Source organism: Anomalospiza imberbis, chromosome 1 (assembly GCF_031753505.1).
Source record: "Anomalospiza imberbis isolate Cuckoo-Finch-1a 21T00152 chromosome 1, ASM3175350v1, whole genome shotgun sequence".
NCBI lineage: Eukaryota > Metazoa > Chordata > Aves > Passeriformes > Viduidae > Anomalospiza > Anomalospiza imberbis.
Window position 1 is genome coordinate 149,073,360 of NC_089681.1, and position 20,803 is coordinate 149,094,162.

At 40.2% G+C, this 20,803-nt stretch overlaps 1 protein-coding gene across 10 annotated transcripts in view; it reads left to right on the top strand.

The window, feature by feature from the left end:
- Positions 1-20,338, top strand: part of ADCYAP1R1 (ADCYAP receptor type I) — a 111,590-nt gene extending 91,252 nt beyond the window's left edge. The window contains exons 13-17 of one of the 10 annotated variants that reach the window (XM_068175712.1): positions 8,754-8,807; positions 11,573-11,656; positions 16,851-16,980; positions 17,194-17,235; positions 19,880-20,338. In XM_068175712.1, coding sequence (XP_068031813.1) covers positions 8,754-8,807; positions 11,573-11,656; positions 16,851-16,980; positions 17,194-17,235; positions 19,880-20,089 — 520 coding nt within the window. In that variant the 3' untranslated portion in view covers positions 20,090-20,338. Of the gene's footprint in view, positions 1-2,839; positions 2,882-8,753; positions 8,808-11,572; positions 11,657-16,850; positions 16,981-17,193; positions 17,236-19,879 lie in introns of all 10 variants that reach the window. The other 9 variants (XM_068175728.1, XM_068175719.1, XM_068175768.1 and 6 more) reach the window with 9 other exon arrangements.
- Positions 20,339-20,803: the final 465 nt, after the last annotated feature.

A 20,803-nucleotide genomic window follows, 5' to 3' on the forward strand; every position in this document is an offset into this window, starting at 1 on the left:
CTACTTCATAGACACTGTGGTGATGATTCTGCAAAGCACTTAAGCCTGTATTTGATTTTTAAAGCCCCGGGGATGGGCTTAAATTCAAAGATTAATCCTATATTGCTACCACTGTGCAATCATTATTAAAATCTCCCACTGGAGAAGTTGGCTGGGAGCTATGACAGGACCATGGCAGAAGAGAGCGCTGCAGGGGAACTGAGGCTTAATTAATGCAGTGTGGCCACTGGAGAATTTATTTACCTTAAAATAAATCAAACAATCATTTGTATCATTTGCCGTGCATTACCGGGGCTTTACTCCCATAAAAAAAAAAAAATCTAGACTTCCTCTCCAAACAACCTGATCATTGTGTGCAACAGCCTTTGCCTTTAGGCTGACAAAAACTTGGAAACACGTTGCTAATTCCTCACAATTTTCCTGGAGTGGCCAAGTGGTTATAAACTTCGGTGGTTATAAACTTCCATTTTATCCACTTGTATATTCAGTCATTCATCACCAGTCTCATGCCTCCCCAGCCTTACCTCATGCTTTTAGTTTCCCTTGGAGCTGCCTGCATGCTGCTGAGACCCCAAAATCCCACCAGGTTCTGGGAAAGCAATCACTCCATCTTTTTTTCACTGATGTTTTCGAGAGGAACTCCTCTTTACTGCTGAAAATATTGGGGATCTCTAAAATACAGATTCATCAAAATGTCTAAGCAGCTGAGGTAGGAATTAAAAAAAGACATAGAAGACACCCCTTTAACGATCATTTTAATTCTATTATTATTTTGAGTTATTTTTCTAAGAAACTTTCACACTTCCTCCCAATAGTCACCATAACCATGAGTTACTTTTTAGTGTGAGGAGTGCCAAAGATGTTAAGATTTTTTTCTTGAAACATGTCTGGTTTCAGTTAATCTTGTGTCAGTCCCCCTGAATAATTCTGCCAAATTAAGCATTGAACCAAAGCAAGATCAGTAATGCAAATGGAATAGATTTTTATCTGAGGGACAAGTTCTGAGATCCCCAGGAGGTGGGGAAGCATAAAGAGCTATTGATCGTATTCTTAGAGTAATTAAGACAGCTATTAACAAAGTTCAGGCAGGTTTCTCACCTCAGCTGGTGAAATAAACAGCAGTAATGTCCCATGATTACAGACATAAAATGGTTTGGGTTGAAAGAGGCCTTAAAATCATCCAGTGCACCACCCTGCCATGGGCAGGGACACCTTCCACTATCCCAGGTTGCTCCAAGCCCTGTCCAACCTGGCCTTGGGCACTTCCAGGGATCCAGGGGCAGCGACAGCTTCTCTGGGCACCCTGTGCCAGGGCCTCACCTCTCTCAGAGTAAATAATTTCTTCCTAATATCCAGTCTAAACATACTGTCTTTCCATTGGAAGCCATTCCCCCTTGTGGCGTGTCCTATTTAATGCCACAGAACAAACTAACATGTCTTGCATTGGTGCCTGTATTTTCCAACCAGTTATAAATTAATTAACGTGATTTTAAACAGAAAGAAGCCCCTGATTTTTAGTAATTTTCAATTGCCATTTGTAAATAACAGTGAAGGCTGACATAAAACAGAGACTAGATGGAGTTAAAGAATAAAGTAAGGATTTATTAAAAGGCCTCCATGGATCCACCTTAGGCAGCACAAGAGCCCAGCCAGGGCTGCACCCAAGATGAACCAAAATGCTCCCAAAATGCACGACCGCTCCCAGGGGCTCTCACTGTGATCAGCTCTGCTCCATGTGCAGATTGGAGTTCATTGTCCAATTCCAGCTTTAGCCCATGCAGTCCCATCCTGCTTGTTTTTCTCTCTCCAGCCCACGTTGTTTGTGCTCCTGGGCCTGAGGTTTGGATCATTTGTCCTTGGTGCCCAGCTGGAGAAGGAATTGTTTTGTCTCCCTGCTCTGTGCAGAGAGCTCACCATCCCCTGATATGAAGCTGAGACCCACACACTAAAGCAGCACAGAATCTGAAAAATATAAAAGATAAAACCTGAGGCATCAGAAGTAGCAGATTATTTAGGGATAGTTACCCCATATGCTGAGAGCCAAGGAGCACCACATCAGGAGTCCGTGAATTAAATGGGATCTCACAGTCCTGGGGACTGCAAACATATTCACAACCCTACAGTGGCTGGTTCAGCACACAGAGCAGCCCATCAGGCCCACATTATTTGCTTGGATTTTTCATCTATCAGTTTCTTCCTTGGAATTTTAGGAAATGGATAATAAACTGATCTGGCAAGACTTCACTCTTTTTACCATGAAAAATCCAGCCAACAGTGTGTAACCTGGTATGTCAGAATCTCTTTTCAGACATCCTCGTTTTGGTCAAGTTGTTGTAGAGAGAGTATATCACCCTCCTAGGAAAAAAAAAAAAAAAAAAAAAAAAAAAAAAAATCTTTCTACAGAAATGCCTACACAAAGTTAAAATTCACACTGTTATTTTCACAAGCATTGTTGCATTGCTGAAATATTCACTCTTGAGAGAAAATCATCAGCATCACTACCATAAAACACCACTATATTTAGTGGGTGCATGATGTAGATGCATGCTGGAATAACCCTTAAGATTAAAAATACCCACACATTTCCATCAAATCTTTGTTTTCTCATTCATTTTGAAGTATCAAGCACATATAACTGAAAAAAAAAATCTTCTTTTCATTTTATTATGATTTCCAGTTTATCACGACTGGTATAATTTGGGAGGGGGAAGCTTGTTTCTGCTTTTGCTTTGACAGATTCTTCATAAATTTTGTATCACATGTTGAAAGCTCAATGAAAAGAAAATAAACCCCACATATATATCTAGCTAATTCAGGTCTACGTCATTCCTCCAATCAGCATCTTGCTGGAAAGAAAGGAGAATCATGGCATATATCATAGGTAGGTATGATTTTACCTATGGTGCAACCTAGAGGGTTTAGGGCAGCAAAAGCAATGTTGTAACCCAGATGTTTTGGTAAACAACACTCCTCTAAAATTCACCTCCAAAGTCACTGGACACGCAGTGATTCATTGTGCTACCGCTTTGTCTTGCTGCAAGTGCTCCGAGTTGGTAATTATTGACAGGGTCTTGGCGCCAAAAGGCTGATTTTTTGGCAAGCAAGTGGCAGATGTTGGATGGACAGTGTGTTCTCTAGGAGGGCACTGCAATTTCTGACCCCCAGGTACTGCCAGCTGGGTGCTGGGACATCCAACAACCCAGCAACAAAAGGAACTCGTGTCCTTGAGTTAATCCTTTTCCACCACAGGAAAATACACTGGGGAACACAGATGATGGTCATTTGATGTCAGTGCATGATCAGCAAGGACCTAGTGCTCATTTCTAAGGAGTGCCAGGGAAGTAGATACTTGCTGCTTTGATCGACACTAGTTCTTAATTTCTTTTTTTTAAGTTGTAGAAAAAATGTGCTCATTCACTACTATACTTTTCATGTGCATTGCCCAAGGCAAATTATTACTTTGGGTGCTGGTTTGATTTTTTTTTGTTGTTGTTGTTTTTTACTTTGGAAGTTTTGGGTGGAAAGGTTGGGGGTGTTGATTTGTGCCATTCTTTTCAGGTAGGGATTGGAAAAAATCTGAGTGTACTCATTAGGAATGTAAGATCATGCAGGCTATGTACCATAATTAGCATGAGTGTAATTAACAGGGATTTATTTATTTTCAGATAAAATAATCAAAAACCCTATTCTGCTTTGATTACCTATCTGTGGCTTCAGTTGCTGGAAAATCAAACAGCACAGAATATTTAGTGTCATTATAGTGTTCCTGGGAGGTGTTATTGCTATTGAACAACTGAGGGTAAAATGCACCTAAATCCCTCAGGTGCCTGTAGCAAGGACAGAAAGGTGAATTTTTGGTTGTCAAATCTACTTTCCCAACCTGAACACTGTCCTATCATCCAGTACATCCTTTACATTCTTATTTAAATGATGAGATTAGACCTAAAACTATTTCTGTCTGGAAAGGGGTTTTGTTATCTCATGGGCCACCAGCCAGAGGAATATTCCAAAAGAGCAAATCAATATTTGTAAAGGAAATTCCATTCCATTTCCAATCATATACAAGCACCTGACCAGAGCTTTGGCAGGATCTGATTTTGAAATCATGGATCACAAATCTTATTTCTTGTTGTTACAACACCACCTGAGATGAATGAAACACAAAAAAGGGTTCTGCTTCTGTAATTTGGAAATCTTTAGAAGGCAGATTTTAGGGTGCAAGGCCTTGGCCTGCACAGGTGGTGTTTGTGTGGTGGAGGCTGACTCCTGTCCTTTTTCCTCTTGCAGTAGTACTGAAAAATAGGCTGACTTTGTCTTTAAACACTATTTCTGTGGCTGTAAGGCATTTTCATGGGAAAATTTATGGTTTAAATGGATATACAGACAGACAAAAGGATACAATGGTGATTTTTGTTGTTGGTGAACTCATGAGATTTTGAAATCTGCATGGGTTTCACATGTAAGAATTCTCTAATGATGACTTAAAATTTCTCCTTGGCTTCATGATCTGTGGCAGCCTTAAAGAACAAAGTTGTTTGTACACAAGTTGCATCCTAAAAGAGCAAAGCATAGACTTTTGTCCCCCCATTTGTCACAAGAGCAAGCCGTGAACTGAATAAGAACAATTTTGCATTAGAAGAGAAGCCACTAAAAGATGCTCCATCTCTTGAAAGATCAAGGAGGTGTGCAGGTTAGTGAGGGAGAGAATAATGCCAGGTTTTATCCAACACTGCAATTCTCTTTATTTATATATATTTTTTTAAGAAAACAGAGCAAAGCTTGCTGCACTCTCCACAGTTCTATCAAGGGTTGGATTAGCCCTAACAGCCCTGTTTCCACAGAGTTCGAGCCACCAAAAAAAGGCTAAACAGTGTTTTGTGAGTTCCCATTGAAATGTTAGCACCATGTATCTGAAAATTTCAGATATAAACATTTTTCGAAAACACTACCAAAGCCATCATGGCTTGATTGCCATAACTGGTGTGGAACAGAACTCAGAACACCCAGAGGCTCAAGCCAGAGGGGTTTGTCCACAAAGCCCTTGGCTTGCATCTGTAGGGTGCCTGTGTAAATATAGGATTTTGCCCATGCATGTGCTATCTGAAACAATTTAGAGATCTAAAATTGTTCCAGCCTTGCTGCTTAAAAGGCCACAAATACTTTAGCAATGTGCACAATATAAAAGCTTCATATTTTAAAGGGAGAGTGGCTGCCCTTCACTAAATTTGCTGTAACCTTGTAAATTTTGCCACATGCTGGAGCTTCCTGATTAGCAAAATTAATGCAACTTTCAGGAAGAAATTGCAGAATGGATCTCAAATGTGGTTATGAAGTCACTGCACTTGGTCAGAGTGAAAAACTTAATTTTGATGTGTACTGATATGCTTCAGTTGTCATGGAGATCAGCAGGATAGGGAATATCCAGTGCCCAAGGCCACTCAACTTTTTGAATTGGCCACGGATTTGGGTGCAGGATCTTTCATCAGAGCAGCTTGCTTAGATCCTGGGAAAAATAATGGGTTTGGAGAATCAGAAAAATTTCTAGGAGTTTCAAATTGAGCATTAACTTGGGAATATCTAAAGTAGACCATTCTGGCTGTTTGTCCTTTTCCTCATGCATTGCTCACGTCTAAGTTTGCTGGTTTAATTGCACTGTTAGACTGAAAGGGATAGATCTGAATTTTCCTTTGACCCCAAATCAGTTTGCACCTCTGATTCTTTGAATCAGTTACTTAATGTAAAGGTGAAGGTGGAGCTGAAGCAACTGGTCATGCAGCAGTTAATGTGAGACTTCAGGCAATGGGGAATAATTCTGACATCTCTGATCCTGAACGTGCTTTCAATTTATACCAAGGCTCAAGGCCCACCAGCAACCATGCTCTTCCACTTAGTTTTTCCCACCATTCACACTTTTGCCTCTATCATATGAGGACAACAGGAATTTACTTTCCCTTCAGTGTCTCTGTTTCTCCTTGTCATTGAATTCTTGTGTCTAACTTCAGCAGCTGGCATTGTTTCACATCCAGTGGGGTTAGTTTTACATCTGGAGAATTTTTAGGATGTACTCCAAGCAAGTACACAGCCTGAGGTAGGGAGGGGACAAGGAAGATGGTGCTGTCCCAATGCAGATGGTTTTTTTAATCTGGAAAGAAATATTTCTTGTGAGGACCTTGTGACTAACACTGTGTGTCAAAGGAACTGTGTGGTGCAAAGCAGGTAATCAGGTTTCTAAGAACAAACTCTGCCTGCCTTGGAGAGTAAAAGAACATCCTCAAAGGCCACCAGGCTACAGAGGCTTAATACAGAAAGAAGTCTCAATGAAGGTTGTTGAAACAAATGCAAACTACCTCAAGATAGGACCACGTGTAAGGTTCATATCACAGTCTTAGTCCCACCTGTATCATTACTGAGGGAATTCCAAGCTGTAATCCCTCTTTATATTTCCAAAGAAAACACTGGATTTGTTCAGCTGATTAAGCGTCTGCAGGCCCAGGCTTTTTTAACAAAGGCAGTGCTCTCTTTTTCCATGAAGAAGAGTTGTAGAGATGGGTTGTACCGTGGACCTGCAGGGATTTTGTAAAACATGTAAGGCAGGTGAGTCAAAACAGTGTAACTGAAGCTTCAGAGCTGCCAATTATATACACCCAGTGTAGTTATAGTGATGCTGAGCTCTGCCAGCTGACAGGAGCCAAAAACTGTCTGTAATGCTTGAAAATCCACTTCTTGTGTCAGCCCGGGACAATAAACACTCTGTGGGCTTTGCTCATTTGCTTTCTTTGAAGGACAATGAGCTAAATCCCATTCTCAGATATTTATGCCTGGATTTGGATATGTACATTCTTCTTTTGAAACAGTAAATTATTCAAAATGTTAATTTATGTAAGAATCTCATTTGGCATGGTATATTTTTCTCATTGAACATTATTCTAATTTCTAATTCTATTGTCTGCTGCACCTCAGTGATGTTACTGCACCTCCAACAGAATTATTCCACAGTGCATGACTTGGATTTGTGCTCTGCACTCAGAGACAATAACCCAGCTTGGGAAAACAGGAGCTCCAGAATTAATGCAGGGGAAGAATCAGGACACAGAACACTGAAGCTACAGTTGTTTTTGTTGGAAGAATTCTGCTCTCTGCTACCAGCTTTATTCTCTAGAGCACAGGCAAATATTAGGCTTAATCTCTTCATTATTTAACTCCAAGTATAGCAATGGTGTCCTCCTTCTTTTTACGTCCATTCTGTAGAAGTTAGAAAAGCCAAGAATGAGCACTGCAGATAGGATTTTTGGCTCTCTTTGACCATTCAGTTTCATCTTCAAGATCATATCTACTCAAGGGTCAGATTTACTGGACAAAAGGTTCCAGACCAAATTCATGTTTGTTAAGCGTTTGTTTTTAATCACAATGTTAATCTGTGAGCAGTCATTCAGCTTCAGCTTCTTATTTTGGTGGCATTAGCAAGGAAAAGTAGAACTCTAGGTATCAAGAATTTGGGATTTGTTTTCCATTAAAGGCTAGAGTCACAGTTTCTTTTTTTTTTTTTTTTTTTTTTTCATGAAGAGCACAATATTTGTTGTAATTTAGCAAGACAGCAGGGATTATACCCAGTTTAACAAAACAATCCTGCAGGGCTACTTCCACAGTCAGTAGAGACCTGCCCAGTCCAGAGAAGAAAATCCTTTCGTACAGCTTATTTAACTTTAAACAAGTTTAAAATAGGTCAGGTAAATCTCACTTTATGGCCTGTTTATCACCAGTCACTGCCAAGCTAGCATGGGGTGGCAAGGAGAAAGGCATGCAGCTAAAAAAAATTAGACAAGATACAATTAAAAGACAAATTTGCTGAGGAGCACCTGGGCTTATTTTGTCTGGATGGGAGCGTGAATGGCTCTGCCTGCACAGAGTGGGTCAGAGCTGCAGCCACTGCAGTGGGATGGAATTGTAGAATCTGTTTGTTGCTCACAGAACAAGTTCTGTTTTCCAAACTGCTCCATCTGATCTGTGTAAGGGCGTGGAGTTTGTAAATGTAGTTGGTGTTTTGAAGGCAAATAAGTGCAGCTTCAGGGAATCTTCAGCTCCTGACCAGCAAGGAGAAGATGTCTCCCAGCCTAGAGAAGTATCAGCTGAGTGGAAGCGGGTGTGTGAGATAAATAATATATTATAGGGATCCACTTTTCAATTTTCTCCTTTCTCTCCCATGCAATCTCTCTACTCCCACTTTGGTTAACTTTCTACTGTATTTTCAATGCTTTATTTCATTGGTTTGTTGCTGCATTCCTTCTCCTGCTACTACACAGCTGCCAATCCTACTCATGGTGAGGTTACATAGAATTACTCAAGCAGGACGCACAAAGACTCTTCACAGGGAGCAGTTTTAATTTGCATGAATCAAGGTCTACCTTTACTGCATTTCCCAAAGGATTCCCCTTCAGCACATTCAGAGACAAGGCACAAACCTCATCATTCCCCGTGTGTTGGTAGCGACTTAAATTCAGAACCCTGACCATTTTCATGATGGATGCACTTGGATAATGCAACATAACCTCCTTCCCCTGGATCAGCATGCTCGTTTCCCTCCTCTTAAGCACCTCTGAGACATCTAGAATTGAATTACAACTCCTTTTGCCTCAGATTTGTGTTCTCTCTCATTTGCATTGAGATGTCCAGGTGTCCAGTGGCCTTCAGCCACATCATCCATCTCTCATTTCACCCCAGGAGTGTTTAACTTTTTCTTTCCCCTTCCACCCTAGCACCCTCCCTCTTCCTCCCAGATGCAGCTGCAGTCCCTGCCCAGGACACTTGCGGTGAGACTCAGCTTGTTTGCCTTTAGCTGTCTAAAGTCTCGTGCTCAATCTGAGCAGTCCAGTCGTCGTCTATGGTCACTCGGGGACACCAGGGCACCTCCATCAGACAGAGCATCCCCTGTGGCTTAGATGTCTCTGTCACACAGGCCAGCTCAGCCTGGAAGTCCCTGTTCTTTCCCTGAGTGAGTTCAAGGTGATAGTTCAGTTTGGAACCTGTCTTTGGCACGTAGAGTTAGATGTGACCGATTCCGTTCTCTGTGTGCCTACAGAGGTCTGAGGATCCTGCCCTGATTCATGCAGTGTTTTCATAGCCATGCTCTCATTTTAATTCATTTTCTTATATTTGTCTGGTTATCTCCTCCTTAATATTTCTTTTTTCTGGTTCCTGCCTCCTCTGTCCCTTCTCTCTTTCTCCCTTTCCTTCCACCAATGTCTGTACTTTGATAACAAATAAAGTTTGCAAAATAAAAGGGGAGGGAGAAAGGAAAGAAAGTGTCTATAAATTCTGTGCTCTAAAGACCTGGGGCACTTTACATCATCTAAAATCAGAGAGGTGACTCTACTGAAATTAGAAATGGCAGAAAATAAGTGCTAACAGCACTAAAATATTAAGGTTTTCCTAAGAAGTACTAGCATTGTCTTCCATCACAAATCTGTGTGTCAATGTCCTCTCACTGGGTGTGGAGCAGCAGTTAATCCGTAGATAATATTTTCAAAATCAGGTCTGGTTTTTTTCAATAATTCTAGTAAATACCAAGAGCTGTCATGTCAGGTCTATTCACCAGGGAAACCTATTAAAAAATCAATCCCCGTCAAATGAAACAGGGCATAAGCAGTAAAGGAAACATGGATGGGAATTAATTTCTAGATTGCCATGGCAACATTAAGTATCTCATCGAAGACCTCAAACTATACAACAACCCATGGCTAAGACTTTTCAAAGTGATTATTGATTTTTAGATGTTTCCTTTTCAGGTTCTATACCCTAATATGCCTCGTAAGTGCTTCTTTTCAACACAGGCTGAGCAGCCCTCTTGTGGTAAAAATTGGTCTGAGAAATGTGTTTCAGATCAAGTGATCAAAAAAATGAGTGGCACTCAAAATCCATAGTCACTTCTGAAAACCTCAGTCACAATAAAATGGAGCTATCCCTAAAATGTCCTTGCTCATTTTTGATCAGTCTAAGCAGACAAGTAATCCCAACTCAGCTCTGTGAAAATCAGGTGGTGCAAAAATCTAGCACAGAAATTCTAATGTAAAAGGAGCAGTCATTTGCATGTTTACTTCCTCAGCAACATCCAAAAAATGAAATTCATTTTATGAGTTGAGACACAGTTACTATATCCATGTGCTGGATGTGTCCATGCCCCAAGACTGTGTTCTTTCCAGCTCTTATACTGTAATATTTAATAACAATGCAGTTATCAGGCTTTAATTATCCAAAAGGAAGCAAAATATAACTCCAGTAATGGGGATTGACTTAAAGGAGTTAAAAGTAGGGGGAAATTTATGTTTTCAATTCATCCTGATTTACTGTTCAGATTATCAATTCCATGAGTTATGAACACAGTTCTTAGACTGTATAACAGAAACAGAGTTGTGTTTGTTTGAACAAACTTAAATGTTTGCCTTGAAAGCAATTGCTTTAAAAATCAACTTTTATTACCCTTTATATTAATGGAGATTTAGTCAGGGTACTCAGTGGTGTTTGGTGTTCATCCCATCCTACAGTGGACAGCTAAAATAGGTCAGATGTACCTGGCCAATAAATGTGTATTTCTCTCTCAGCTGTTTATTCTCATGATTCTCAGGGTCCTAAGGATGTCCATTTTGCTTACACATCTGTACTGTAAACATCCAGCCTCTCCTGAGGTGAATGCTGAAAACAACCACGTGTTGAAAACAAAACAAGAATTCTCCCCTTGAAAGATGACAAGAAATCTCTATTTTCAATTTTCATGTCTTTCAGCCCAGATATAAAATCTCTTCTAGGATCCCTCCAAATGCCTCTATGTTTCAGACTACCCTTCTGGTTGACTGATTTAAATGAGCCCCTCCTGGCTGGTTGGAAAGGAACTATTTTGTTCTCTGTTCCTAGAATCCAACATGCAGGGTTCAAAGTCCTTCTCCACGGTGTATGAGCTGCTGCTTTGAGGAGCACACTGTCTTATAGTGTGTGTGACAAAAAAGAAGTGGTACCTCCAAAATTACCAGGCAGACATTCAGATTCCATACTGAGCTCCCTCCCTCTCACCAAGGAAGATGGAAAACCAGCTTTGGTGTCCTTACTAGAACTCTTTGTTAAAAATAAGGGATCCACACTACAACGAAAATGAGGAACACCTGATCCAATTAACCTTAGGTTGATCCCCATCCTACGAGTTTATGTTACTCTCTGATTGTTCTCCATGAGCATGCAGTCAACTTTCATGTAATCTATTGTTCTGTGACCCCCCGTACAAAACCAGACCGAGCAGGTCCTGTGTATTTTGGATGCGTTAGCGCTACCCGCCTGCCCTCAGGGTGTTTGAGTTTTGGTTTGTCCGTGAATCAGCACATCGCAACGGCCAGCAACAGCCAGTGCACTTTAATTTTTATTTAATCTCTTAATTTCTGCTTCAGTCAAGCAGCTGGTTTGTGCTGTGACTCCATTCTGTTGTGTCTGCTTTCCATCTTTGTGACGTGTCTCATGAAATGTGTTGAAAGTGACCTACCTTGGCCTGTTCACGATATGCTGAAAAAAATGCTAATCTTGTCATATTTAGCAGCTGCGTTCAGAAATGCTACTGTAAGCCTAAGAGGGCTAACCAGCACTCTTGCAAGATGTCAGAACTATCAACCATTACCCTGTAAGTGTACGCACTCCTGTGACATTACTGTGTGTGTATGACGCATGTTGCAGTTAAATGAGTGGATGAGAGCAGAGGGGAAGTAACCAGAGAGCAAAGCATTCATTTAGTTCTTGTTGCATGTAGAATTTTTTCTTTGTTCTTGTTCTGTGCTTTTGCCGATGCGCCACGATCGACGATTTTAAGGTTGTTTTAATTTTTTTTTTTTTTTTTAGTAATTATGGTTGATGCTATTTATGGTTTTGGGTAATGTCTGTACAGAATTAATAGCTGCTCTTTATTGTACAGCAAAGAGGTGAGCACCTTCATACTGAGACAAAATGTTCCACCTGAAAGTTTCCTAGAAAAACTGGGTGAGCTTGAGTCAATCAGACCCTCAGTGGGTATAAAACATCTTTTGTCCATTGAACTGAGTGAAGTTAACTCAATAAATACCCAGGGGTGAGGAAAGGCTAAAGTTGATCTAATATCAAAATTAATTGTGTCCATCAGAAGTTAGAAAATCATAGAATCACTGAGTTGGAAAAGACCTCCAAGATCATCAAGTTCAGTCCAATATTGTCTAATATCATCAAATATAGAATGAGGCATCCAGAAAAGTGAATAAAAGTCATTCAGTCAAGAGCTGTGGGAATTAATCACTATCCTATAGTCCATCTGACTCCTTGCTCCTTGCACAAGAAGCCCACAGATTTTCACAGATTCATTGAATCATTAAGGTTGGGAAAGAGCTCCAAGGTCATTCTTTCATTTTGTTTAGATGAGGTGCAATTTCAGACATCTGTAATATGTTTTTTGATGATCTGTCTCTTGAATTTCACAGTAGTTTATAAGTGGGAATCAACATTCTCTGTGGTGTCCTGTCACACAGATCCAATACTCCAGGATTTTGCTAAAGAATATTTAGTAGTTATCTTCAACACCATTAAGGAAAAAAATATTGGTTTGTAACTTAACTGCATATATGGTTATTTTTATAGCTAGAAAAAAAAAATGAAAGTTAATTTTCTGTGTGATTCCATATATCTTTGAGGTATTTAAGAAATAGAACTATGAAGATGCTGAAAAATATTCAGTCAACAGACTGGAACCATGCAAAAGCAGATAGAGAAGACAAAAAGGAGCAGCTCCATCTTCTACACAGAGAGCAGCAGAAGACTAAGAACAGTTAGGTAAAACTGGGAGTTAGGTTTTGGAGGAGATAGTTTGAAATATAAACTTCACTGCCTAATGGACATCCTGATGCAGCACAGACATCCTGTTGGGCCTATGCAGAGAACTAAATTTTACATTAAATTTCTAGAAGATGGGAGACTGATAACTCTCTAAGGTGAAATCCTCTACCTAGTCAAGGGCAAGAAGAGTTCAGCCTAAACAGGAGGTATTTAAACCTATGTTTTTTGTGTCTGTTGCAGTATGAAAGTCTTGGTAAGCTTCCCTGTTTTTCAAGTCCTTGGTCTGAAGATGTGGTTTATGCATGGGATAATTAAAAATCTGGAATTATTCAGGTGTTACCTCTGGTGTTTTGGAAGTGATGCTGCAGACCTAATTAAATTATGGAGAAGATCTGTCAGGGAGATTACTGAGGTTCCTGAAAATCACTTTAATATGTTCAGCATTTTGTGATAAAATAGATCCTTCAGTTTATTAAACATGAGCTGTGTCGAGCATTTCATTACTAATGACATCCTGTGCCTTTGTGGTTTGCTCTTTATCCTTCAATTTGAAAAAATGTCACGATTCTTTTTTGCACAGCTTTATCACAGAGATGATGAATGAACCTTTGGGCAGATAAATTGGGTTCCTCTAATCTAAACCTCACAAATCTACAGGGCAGAAATTTGTGTGACAAACTAGGTCCAGGTTGCCTTTGAGGTCAATGGATAGATTTAGGATGTGATAAGAATTTCCTTAGGGGCAGAGGATTTGTCCTTTTGTGTCAGTGATTCTTCTTCTTCATAGACAATAAAGGGAATTTAGGTCTGCATTTAATTTAACAAAAAATAGATGTCATCATTGCAGATATGTCACAGCATTAAGTTAATCAATATATACATAAATAGATGTACTCAATACCCACAGGGTTTACAACAGAAGCCACCTCTTGTTAAAAAGATATCTGTAGCACACAAGAATTATGTTTTAAAAGTGTATTTTTCTCTGAATTGACTTTCGAGACAATTTTAAAATAATTTCATTATCAATATCTAAGCTATGTATGTCCAAACCTCAGTGAGGTGAATGTTACTTTTCAGGACTACACACCTTGATGTCTTCATTGCAAAAGTTTATATTTGATCAAAGTATATTTCACTTAGGACAGCTTTTAAACTGGGCAATTCTCTTATTTTAGAGAGGCAGGAGTAATGGCAAAACAACAATATAATATTCCTTCAAAGTCTATGGTTTCAAGACTTTTGTTTCTTTTTTGATTTTTTCTCTCAAAAAGGTTCAGAAGTTGAGACTTCAGCAATCTCCTTAATAAATGTGGATGTGCAATGGAAAAATAAAGGCATGATTCTTTCAAATACTGGTCAAATTAGACAATGTTCCTAATTAGTGTTTCTTTTAGCATAAAGTTCTAATTTCATTACTCCATAGAGGAGTGAGGGAGAACAGAGGACACCATTATTTGTTTGTACTAACACTTAATGGAAAGTCCACATACGTAGCCATGCTACTGAAGAAAGTCTCATGTTTGAAGTGATTTTAAGGAAAATAACAGCTAGAAAACAGAATGTCAGCCTCAACAAAAATTGATATTCAAATTGCTTTTTTTTTTTTTGAAAAAAGTAACCTTAAGACTTTCCTCTCCCTGTGGGAATGTGATTTGCTAGACATTGTGGAGAACATTATCTTCCAGACAGCCACCTGAACAATTATTGTCCTCAGGACTTCTAGATCCACCCCCCCACCCCCCGAGTTTCTTGCCTGTCTGAAAGAGTGGGGGAAGAAAAGAGGATTAATATCTTTGCCTGAGAATTCCACTGTATCCTTTAAGATTTTCATTCCCTGTTACACATAAACTTATACATCTCACAGGACGAGCCTTTAGTCTTCTGTTTTCCCAATGTTCTTAAAAAAAAGCAATTTATCATCATCCATACCGGCATTAATGTCTCTCAAGGCTTTTCTTATCATTAAAGTCTTCTTTACCTCTTTATTTATCTTAATAATCTATAAACTTCTGAATATGCTATTTAATGTGTTTTCTTCCTCACTTTTATGACAATATTGAAGACAACACCTCAAATAAATTGATGATGGCATTACATTTCCAGATCCTACAAACTAATTGTGTGATTAATCAGGTATTATTAATGCCAGAAAACTGACAATAAAAAAAAACTCCCTCTGCATCTTCCCCTGAATTAATCTCCCAAGAGTGCAGTGAGACAGAACATATTAATAGACAATTCTATTCTGACTTTTAGATCAAAACAACATTTATCCTTTTGTTGTCGTTGTCATTAAGTCTGAATATAAATGATAGAAAATATGGAGAGATTATATTTTTTTGTCCAGTTTATTGTCTTTAACTTGTTTCTTCTTTTAATTCCATGACTTATATTCTTTACATCCCTTTTTTACAGAGCTAAGATTATTCTTTAATCTCTTCCTCAAAGTTTCTGTTCCTTTTTATTAACCTGATTGCATGTCCATGGAGAAAAGGGACTAGGAAGGACTCCAAAAGCTCTTTTACACTGGCTCACTCCTGTATAGATTACTTTTTTTAGAGATCATCAAAGCTGGACACTCTGAATGCTCTTCATCGCCCTGTTCCAAGGTTGTTCCTCTCTTTTCAAAAGATTTTGGACAATATCTAATTATATAACCCACAAGAAGAGTGTTCTCTGTTTTGTGGGGTCTTCCACCAAGATCTGAGGTTTAGTGTTCATCAGATTTATGGCTCAGGTGTGCTTAGTGCAGTCTCCAGGCAAGAGCTGGGATGAATTTATCCCCATTGGGGCTCAAAGTCTGACTGGGGGACACCAGCACTGCACTTATGTCCCATTCCCAGATCACTACTGGAGATAATTGTGCTCACAAACCTCTTGAAAGCATGTTAATTAAATCTTCTAAAACAAACACATCATTTTGGGTTATCACTGAGCATGACTTAGCACATTCAAATCTGTCTGCAATGTACCAAATAGATAAAAGTAGAGGGGACATTTGAGTTTGAACAAATATGCAACTGTGTGAAAAATCTCTACAGCTTTTTGCCTTCCTTTGTCATCCATCTTCCCTCTTCACTTACCTGGACATAATCAATTATATTCCTCCCCTCTGAAAATGTCCTGGAGGTTTTTTTTAGGTCACTTTGTAATAAAGCACTTACCTTGTTCTCAGAACATTTTCTTTCTCTTTGCTCTTTTTTTTTTTTGCTGCCCAATCAGACAGTGACACTCACCAAAACATGCACAATGCACAAGTCTTTGCTGGCCCCTGCTTTGGGGCAATTTCACCAGTAAAGTGATCACATGTAAACTATTTATTTCCAGCCCTTTTGTTTATATCTTCTAAGCTTAATTTCCCTCTGAAACTTCTTTATTATGAAGCAGTGAAATAGTTCAACAGTGGAATTGCACTTAGGTTTCCAACTGTATAAACTGAGACCAAAATCAAACCTTCAGGTATAGTTGTGAGTACAAGAACATGCAGGGGGGTTAACTTTTATTTGTATGGCTGTTGGTTTTATAGCTTTGTTTGTGTGGTTGTTTTGGAATTTTTTTTTTTTTCTGTGCAGAAACACATTCACAAACACACACATAGAAATAAAAAAAAAGAAGTGATTTCAAACACTTCACTGGGATTAAGCAATTGGGTGAGAGGTTTATAATTGTACCATAGTAGCAGTCTGAATCCCTTAGCAAAATTCCCCCCATTTTTTGGCATGGTAGGAGAAAATTCCTGCTTCTACTAATGCAAATTCAAATAGCAGCAGTGAGCATTAAGCATAATTAATGTGCCATTACTGTAGCAGTGTGAAGAAGGGGGAGCAAACTGCAGTGTGTGTGCAAACAGGCTTTGGGAACAAATAGGAATATTGCATATTTGTTTGTATAATTATGCCGTGTACGTATTTCCCAAAAGTCTGTCAGCAAAATATTTTCTGTGCTTTCTTCTTTAATGAAAGTGCAGGTTGCTAATTGCAAGGCTGCATTAAAGTTCTTTCCCTCTGTTGTGACAGGAGACTGGCTCGCTCCACCCTGCTGCTGATCCCTTTGTTTGGAATTCACTACACGGTGTTTGCCTTTTCTCCTGAGAATGTCAGTAAGAGGGAGAGGCTGGTGTTTGAGTTGGGACTGGGATCCTTCCAGGTGATTATACTCTGAATTCAGCTTTCCTTAGAACCAAACCTCTGCTCTTTATAACTATTTTGCATGCACAGCTTTCAGAGTGTGTCTCTGCTCATTTATGTGTATGTTGTTTTTTTGTTTTTTTTTTTTTTTTTTATTTTTACACTCCAGCTATTTTCTGTTATTTCTTCAGGATTTGAATTACTTTTTTTTCTCTCTCTCCCATTTCCCTAGGGTTTTGTTGTTGCTGTTCTCTACTGCTTCTTGAATGGGGAGGTAAGATTTTTAATATGAAATGTCCTTCACCTGTCACCCACATCCCATTTTCTTGTGGGAGTAACTGCTGTTCCAACTGTCCATTCTAACTCATCATCTACCATAATCCCTGATACTTTAGTCTAAACCTCACAATTCTCAGGGAAAAAAAAAAAATATTTGTGATGTCTTTATCAAAACAAAACATTGGCCTTACCAGAGATGATGGCTCAGATTAAGGCTTCCTGGCAGGGGTAGAATATATACAGGTCTCTCTTGAAATGTCATCCCAGGTACAGAATTTGGCACTGGTTTTATTGAATTTTGCCCTGTTCTTGCCAGCCCACTCTCCCAGTCTGTTCAGCTCTCTCCAAGAGGTCGGACATGTCTCTGTCACCACCCAGTTTGGAGTGCTTGCAATCTGAGATTCATCAGAAGATGGTGAGGTCCTGGCACAGGTTACCAGAGAAGCTGTGGCTGCCCCTGGATCCCTGGAAGTGTCCAAGGCCAGGCTGGACAGGGCTTGGAGCACCCTGGGGTAGTGGAAGGTGTCCCTGCACGTAGCAGGGAGTGGAAGGGGATGGCCTTTAAGGTCTCTTCCAACCCAAACCATTCCATGCTCTGTGTGGAACAGTGTGGGGTCCAGTATCACTACCTGGAGGACACCATTAGTGATAAGGTGCCAGGCTAAATAAAAAAACATTGTTCACCTCTCAGTGTGGTGTCCTTGCCCTTTTGCAGATCATCCACCCACCCTAAATCTTGCCTGCTTTCCTAGGAAAAGGCTGAGGGGAACAGGGTCAAGCCCTTCACTGAAGGCTGAGTTTTCTTGGGCACCACCCAGCTGGTGCCAGCTTCTCTCCTGAGCCCTGCCACCTTCACCCCTACACACACACAGCCCAAGGGTGTCAGATGCCCAGAGCCATCCCCCAGACACCACCCGGGTGCCTTGCAAGCCTCACACTCCTCTCAGCATATGACAACTGCTGCTGACCACATCTGTGGTTTCTTCTGGTTCTCCTGTTCCAATCTGCCTGTTTATCTGACTGAATATCTGAGATAAATGTTTTCTGAATTGATGGAAAAGGGTTCCCTGCTCAGTGTTGCCTTAAGAGGAGCATGGAACATCTAGAGTTCATCCATTCTCTCCTCCACTGCAACACATCTCTTGTGCAGCCCAACAGTTGGAGTCTTTTCCTAAAATCACCTTCTTTTCTTCTTTTCAAGGGGGCTGACTGCCGGTATAGCCTGGCATTGCTGATCTCTGTACAAAGAGGTCTCAAACTCCTTAATCCTAGTGACTCCTTCTCAGATAAACCACAACAATCTTCACGCTCGTCATGCAATCTTATGGGTTATCTTTGCCGATGGGCAAAGTCAAGATCTCCTGAAGCCCCTTGGAAGGAGTGGGGGGTGGTTCTTAGCCAAACCAACACCACCAGATTAATTAAAGCCATTTTCCCTCTCAAGATATCAGAAAATAGTAATTAGAGGATGTCTTGTGCCTCCACTAAATTCCCTACAGCAAGAAAATGTTTGGAATATCACAGATGCAAACACTATTCCCTTTTAACAGAGAAAATATAACTCCATTCTCTACCTCATTTAAAAGTATCTATGTTTTACATAACTTTAACCCAAATAGGAATTTGTAGGTCCTAGAAGGAGAATGTAACCAGTTGTATTTTTCCTCCCTGCAGTTTTTGTCCATACAGTTGAAGCCCTTGTTTAGCATTTTTATCTTATCCTTTTTGAGAATATTAATTCTGGAAAATCCAGCAATGACTGTTACAGCAGCTCTAATAGTCATACAACGACTGTTATCTTTGACACAACAGCTCATTGGAGATTGGAAAAATATATTGGGACATCTCTACATATTTCCTTGTTCTTACACTATTTCATTCAGAAATATGATACAGGAATGAGTCGTCAAGTAAATGTTGGCCCGAGCTACTACAATCTCTCTTATATTAAATCTTTACTACTTTATATATTTATGCACTTGTGCACATGCCAGCAGTGTTGTCAGGAAACTGGTAATGAGTGAAAAGTAGAAAAGCTGTGTGATTATTCACTTATTGCCTAATTGAACTCCTGACCTTGGATTGTTTTACTCTTGGTGATTTACTGTGGGTGCCAATAAAAAAACAACCTCTCAAGAAAAGGAGGGTGGCACAGATGTGCATTAATCCCAGAGCTGGTCTGCTTGGAGAGGATCTGAAAGCAAGAGGCAAAATTTTGTGTAAACATCCAGACATTAATGGCAGGTGAGAGAAGCTGCCTCTGTGGACAGGGTGTTTCAATATTATCCAGTACTTTTTGATTGCTGGTTTCTTTGGCTCCTTACTGTCTCTTTGGTACTGGCCAATGATGAAAATAGGCTGTTTTTTCCTCCAGGTGAGGTTGATCAGGTCTTCCATGCACCTCTGGACTGATCCTAAATTATTTGAAGTCAGACACAGACACTGGGCTGGGCTGTAGTTCCCCACTACATGCCCAGCCCTCTTCCAGCCACGGAAAAGAAATTTCAGATTTTGCTGAACTGAGGAGTTTAATAATAACCTTAAAAACAGTTCTGTCGAATTGTGGGGTTTTTTCTAATCTTGATAATTTGTCAGCATGTCCTCGAGCAGCTAAGTACATAAAAAATGACCTTTTGAAGTTTCTCCCTAAAGGTGCAATCAGAAATAAAGAGAAAATGGAGGAGCTGGAAAGTCAACCGGTATTTTGCTGTGGATTTCAAACATCGCCATCCTTCTCTAGCGAGCAGCGGAGTGAACGGGGGGACACAACTCTCCATTCTGAGCAAGAGCAGCTCTCAGATTCGGATGTCCAGCATAAATGCAGAGAACCTGGCGACATGAGCAGCTGAGGAGAGCAAAGCAGCCAACGAGCAAACCAAAAACCATCCCTTGAAAAAGAAAAAAATGAAATAATAGTTTTGGTGGTGGTGCAGGTCTCGTTTCCTTTCCTTTCCCTTTCCTTTCCTTTCCTTTCCTTTCCTTTCCTTTCCTTTCCTTTCCTTTCCTTTCCTTTCCTTTCCTTTCCTTTCCTTTCCTTTCCTTTCCTTTCCTTTCCTTTCCTTTCCTTTCCTTTCCTTTCCTTTCCTTTCCTTTCCTTTCCTTTCCTTTCCTTTCCTTTCCTTTCCTTTCCTTTCCTTTCCTTTCCTTTCCTTTCCTCCCTTCCCCTTCCCCTTCCCCTTCCCCTTCTCCTTCCCCTTCCCTTCCCTTCCCCTTCCCTTCCCTTCCCCTTCCCCTTCCCTTCCCCTTCCCCTTCCCCTTCCCCTTCCCCTTCCCCTTCCCCTTTCCTTTTTCCTCTCCTCTCCTCTCCTCTCCTCTCCTCTCCTCTCCTCTCCTCTCCTCTCCTCTCCTCTCCTCTCCTCTCCTCTCCTCTCCTCTCCTCTCCTCTCCTCTCCTCTCCTCTCCTCTCCTCTCCTCCCCTGAGGAGAAAAAGCAAAGGAAATGTGTAAATATCTCTTTTTAACAGTCACTGTAAATACCCAGCTGTACTCAAGGCCAATCATGGAGAATGTTTAAAAGACAAACAAGAGGCCAAACCCACCCACTCAACTATTCCCATTTCAGAG